Source organism: Gavialis gangeticus, unplaced genomic scaffold, assembly GCF_001723915.1.
Source record: "Gavialis gangeticus isolate Ggan-Ray unplaced genomic scaffold, GavGan_comp1, whole genome shotgun sequence".
NCBI classification, from domain to species: Eukaryota; Metazoa; Chordata; order Crocodylia; family Gavialidae; genus Gavialis; species Gavialis gangeticus.
This window is the reverse complement of record NW_017729027.1, coordinates 37,850,881-37,856,200: the sequence shown is the minus strand read 5'-3', so window position 1 is coordinate 37,856,200 and position 5,320 is coordinate 37,850,881. Positions and strand designations below refer to the sequence as shown.

The following is a 5,320-nucleotide window of genomic DNA, read 5'->3' as shown; positions in this document are numbered from 1 at the left end:
GGCTTGCATCCATAGATGCTTCTCAAGCAAATCCCAGGACATCATTCTCCCATTGTACTCGGCCTTGGTGAGGCCGCAGCTGGAGTACTGCGTTCAGTTTTCGGCTCCACAATTCAAAAAAGGATGTGGAGAAGCTTGAGAGAGTCCAGAGAAGAGCCATGCATATGATCAGAGGTCAGGAAAGCAGACCTTATGATGAGAGGCTGAGAACCATGGGGCTCTTTAGCCTGGAAAAGCGCAGGCTCAGGGGCAATCTGGTGGCCATCTATAAGTTTATCAGGGGTGACCACCACTATCTGCAGGAACATCTGTTCACCAGAGCACCCCAAGAGATGACAAGATCAAATGGTCACAAAATCCGCTGAGACCGATTCAGGCTGGACATATGGAAGAACTTCTTTACTGTCCAAGCTGCCAAGGTTTGGAACAGACTGCCACCAGAGGTGGTTCAAGCACCCACTCTGAATGCCTCAAAGACACATTTAGGTGTTTATCTTGCTGGGATCCTATGATCCCTGCTGATTTCCTGCCCCTGGGGCAGGGGGCTGGACTCAATGATCTTTTGGGGTCCCTTCTAGCCCAAACGTCTATGAATCTATGATGAGGGGAAGTAGGGCAGACCCTACGAAAAGAGACTACAGGACCTGAACCTGTTCATCCTCTACAAAAGAAGGCTGAGAGGGGATCTGGTGGCCATCTATAAACTTGCCAAGGGCGACCAGCAGGCATGGGAGAGTCCCTGTTCCCGCAAGCACTACTGGGAGTAACAAGGAATAACGGCCATAAATTGAGAGTAGATTCAGGCTAGACATCAGGAGGCACTAATTCACAGTCAGGGTGGCAAGGATCTGGAACCAACTTCCAAGGGAAGTGGTGCTCGCTCCTACCCTGGGGGTCTTCAAAAGGAGGCTAGATAATCACCTAGCTGGGGTTGTTTGACCTCAGCATTCTTTCCTGCCCATGGCTTGGTGATCTGATTAGGTCCCTTCCGACCCTACCAACTATGAAACTATAAAGCAGAAATATACATTCAAGAATAGTTCATGCACACAGCAGTGAAGCTAGCCCACAGTCTGTGTGGCCATATTGTTAGGGTAGTTTGTCATATTTTATGCTTTGAAGTTGCACCTGTTTACAGAGTGGTGAATTATAGCATTGTTTAAAGTTTTCTTTATATTCAGCCTCAAGTTCTGTATAGCCTCATTGTTATCTGAATTTTTCATTTTGCTGGTGTTTGCAGTATCAGCTGGCCTTGTTTCTTGTAAGCAGCTTATGGCCTTGAGTCTTCTTGCATGATGTTTCTTTCCTTTTTCTATCACTGTGAGAAGTTTTTCTAACACAACATAGTAATAGTTTTGTTACTAGCTCAAATTAACTGAACTTGGCACTAACCAGCTGAATCAGAGGGATGAAATGATTGGATATGTTAATAAAAGGTGATAAAGGAGACCAATGAACTATGCTTAAAGTAAGACACTGGAAAAAGGCCAAATTAAGAGGTGAGCTTGTAATGGGGCTGTTGAACAAAGGAACGTGATGACAGGATAAAATATGAACAATATGCTGACTGCAGAGAGATCAATCCAAAAGGAGGAGTCATCAAAGGAGTCAAGTTAAAGAAAAACAAAAGGGGGAAAGTTAAGGGCGTCATTGTCATCATCATCATTTACATTATGAATCCAGCTGTCAACACCTGTCTGGATCATCCCCTCCAACAATGCACCCTTTGCTTCAGAAACTGAGTGGCCGTCTTTTCTGTGAGGCAAAGTAACATCTGGGATTGGGTGAGATCATTGTATGAAGTGTTTTCCCCTCTCTGAATATAGAAACTGCTAAGATAATACTTGTTGTACTTATAAAGTTAGACTTTAATTTTAGAACACTGAGTTGTCTGTGTTCGTATTTCATGTTCCATTTAAGGGTTAATTGTGCTTTAACGATCCCTAAGCACTATCTGCTAATCAGTGATGTGAACAATACCACCTGGCAATGTTACTTTTGGAGGGCTGAATTCTCCCACCTTTACTTAGAGTAAATAGGACCTTGCTCTATGAGGAGCCTTACTGAAGCCAAAAACTCTTGGGGAAGAAGCAGTGACATGTCTTTACATCCTTATAAATGAGCTTCATAGGGCAGTCATGAAGCTCTACAATTTACCTGCCCAGAAGGGGATTTCCTGCCCTGCTGGGAAATTCCAAACACTATTAAAAAGGCTTTTCCCCTTTATGGATCTGTGGTATCTGAGAAGCTAGTAGCTACCCATCTGTCACTTACCTTTTCATAGACTGGGAAGTACCTTGCTGTGGCCTTGTCAGTGACTAAAGCAAGGTGCTTTTCCTTTGCCTCAGGTGGTTGGAAAGGAAGGTACATGATTAGTCCCATCAGATCTGTTGTTCCTTCCACATACATATCAATCCTGAAACAACATTTTTATTCCACATTTAGCAGAGCCTGTTCCCTTTGAACATCTGATTTGTATTATTTCATTGTAATACAATGGCTTGGTGCTCAAGAAGCTAATTATATTTATATTAAAAAAAGATTATTTGACTTTTTATCTTTACCTTTGCCATATTGGGAATTCTCAAAGTTTGTACAGGAAGGAGCTCATTTTTACAGTTTTTCTTGTGATAGGTAAACCTATTGCTTACACAGAAAAAAGCACCAGTTGGGTTTTAGTATGACTTGCTGAAAAAGATAAAAATCCTTTTATTTTTCTAAGCAACTGCACAGCTGTTGCAAATTTCAATTTTTTAATAGAAACTTAGAAATTTGAAAACCAGTTTTCATGAATTTCTTTCCACATTTTTGAACAGCACTGATTTTTGTTGAGTTATTCGCTGTAAGCTGTTAATTGTTTAAGAGTTGAACTAATGAAGGTGCAAGCATTATATAACTTGCAAGGATCTCTATAGAACAGTTTGAGAATCAGCATCTTCATTATTTGAAGACAGTAATCTGACACTGGTAGCAAATGGTGGAACTTAGTTGTACACAGTAACATCACTGCTGCAGCCAGGGCTAGAATCTGACCTGAAGAATCTGTCTTCACAGTTTGGTGATATTATTCAGAGTGAGATCTGACACTGATTTTGCTGAGTTGGCATGGGAAACACACACATACCACCTTTTTTCTTTACAGAGGAAAATGTTAGATTTGGAAATAACTGAGACACAATCAACATGAGAACCCCCATACTAGGATTTGTGGAGAAACACTTTTCAAAAGAACAAATATGGATCTGTACTCTTTCCACTGAAGATTTCTGTTGTGGTGGGGCAGACTGAGAAAAGTCCACTGCTCACCAGTAACCTAAACTACCATGCTGCGACTGAACTGTTTCTAAGTAATGAATTCCTTACTTTGCTGCTTGAATATCAGAAAATAGGATGGTGTTCTCTGCACCTGTGTCTTACACAAGCTATATTTTTAAATTGAACAAAAGTTGCATGCTTTTGATCAAAAGACTTAAATACACAAATGCCTTTCTGCCTTCAAAGATGGAACTCATTGAATAAAAAAAAAAAGTAAACAGGCTTCTGTTATTCCATTATGCCAGGGAGTGGCAGTTGCCTCAAAAATTTAAGACACTTCTGGTCTCCATGCAACTGAAGGAACTCTGTGGAAAGCCTAAAAAATCTCATTACTTTATCTGATTGATAGATGACTATTCATTAACAAAGACAAGTAGTCCATAATCCAAACTCCGGATTTGAAGAGTTAGAGTTTTGACAGCTTTATAAATTAATTTTTACATGCAAAGCTGACTTAAAAATGTGGCTTATTCCAAGTAAATTTTAAAAAATGAAGGAAGGTAATGCTGTTACAGTACAGGGCTCTCTCCTTCAGGTCCTTCCCATAGAGGTTGTATTTTGCTGCTACATAGTTGAGAATGGCTCTGGTCTGCACCATCTTCATCCCATCGATTTCCACCATGGGCACTTGCTGAAACAGTAGGAGTCCATCTATGAAAAGGGAAGTAAGAGAGTCATTTAGTTCTGACAAACTGTTACTTCTTTGTACTGGAATCCAACAGAAAAGGTCTAATAATTTATAACAATGTTTCTAATTCTATTTGAGAAATCCTATGCTTCTGTGAAAACCAGATCTCTCAAATTATCACATAACACAGATTACTTTGAATTGAGTAGGTTGTCTTATGTACACCTCCCCTTCCATTCATAATCCCACAAGATTCCCCTTCCATGGACAATCTGGATTAAAGCAAAATGGAATAAGCCATTAAATTAAATAGGCAGCTAGACACAAACATACATCTTAAGTTATCCCAGTACACACTTGTGGCTAGCTCAGACCACAGTCTGTGAACTTACCGCTGAGTAATTTTTCTAAGTCTTCCTTTGTTTCTATAAATTGTTCTTCAAACTGGAAAACAGAAGAATATAAAGGTTTGTTATATTTTGTGGATCATAAATTAACAATTTTGCCTTGGAGTCATTAACTGAAAAACAGCTGATGTACACGCTCAAATTTTTCACGTGACAACATGCAGTTCTATTTTTAATGCTCTTTTTTATTGCTTTGGGATTTTTTTTTGCCCCTTTTTAAATAAGGGAGTATTTGACTGAGTATATCTTGTGGCAGAGTTTCACATGATGTGAATCTGAATAGCTCCACTGACGTCAGCAGAGCTATGCCAATTTTCAGTAATTTGGGAACTGACCCAAAATTGTTCATACTTTCTTTCTTTAACACTTTTTAGAGAAAATATTTCACAGTCATTCATATATTGCAAATGAATCAGACAGAACTGAAAATCTCACACAAACATGACAGCTCTTACTATGATAAAAAACAGTAGTCCAAAAATCTCTTCCCTTGATTTTTTTCAAAACAAGATGATAGCCAAGGTCTCCTTGAAAATGAAAAACCTTTTTCTGAGCAGTTTTGATCAGATAATTTAATATTTTACATGTAATCCCAGAGAATCTTTCCTTGTACACATGTCAGTTCTGCATCACCAAAAGCTATGAAAATGGCCTATTTGAGTGGTAAAAAACTGCAGCATTGTTTGTGTGCAGAAATATCAAGTTATCGTATTTTCTCAAATCCAATACAACATTTTCCCCTTCAATCAGCATGGAGGAATAAAAAGCCTTATCTTAGATTTGAGTACTGGCCCAGGGCAGATGGTGACTCAGCTCCAGATTCAGCCCCAGGCTCAGGGGTGAAAACAGAGTTGAGCTGCCAGCTGCTCTGGGCCTGGGTCACTCGTGCAACAGGTGAGAGGGTGCATAATAGGGGGAGTGCAAGACAGGCCCCAGTTGGGGCAAGAGCGTGAGCACGGAGGGACAGGCC

The 5,320-nt window shown here is 40.0% G+C and overlaps 1 protein-coding gene across 4 annotated transcripts in view; it reads right to left on the bottom strand.

Moving 5' to 3' along the window:
• Positions 1–5,320, bottom strand: part of LOC109300007 (glutathione S-transferase-like) — a 196,886-nt gene that overhangs the window by 9,580 nt on the left and 181,986 nt on the right. For all 4 annotated transcript variants that reach the window (XM_019520586.1, XM_019520587.1, XM_019520589.1 and 1 more), the window contains 3 exons: positions 4,336–4,387; positions 3,834–3,966; positions 2,275–2,416 (listed from right to left, as the gene is read on the bottom strand). In XM_019520586.1, the coding sequence (XP_019376131.1) occupies positions 2,275–2,416; positions 3,834–3,966; positions 4,336–4,387 (327 nt within the window). The remainder of the gene's footprint in view (positions 1–2,274; positions 2,417–3,833; positions 3,967–4,335; positions 4,388–5,320) is intronic.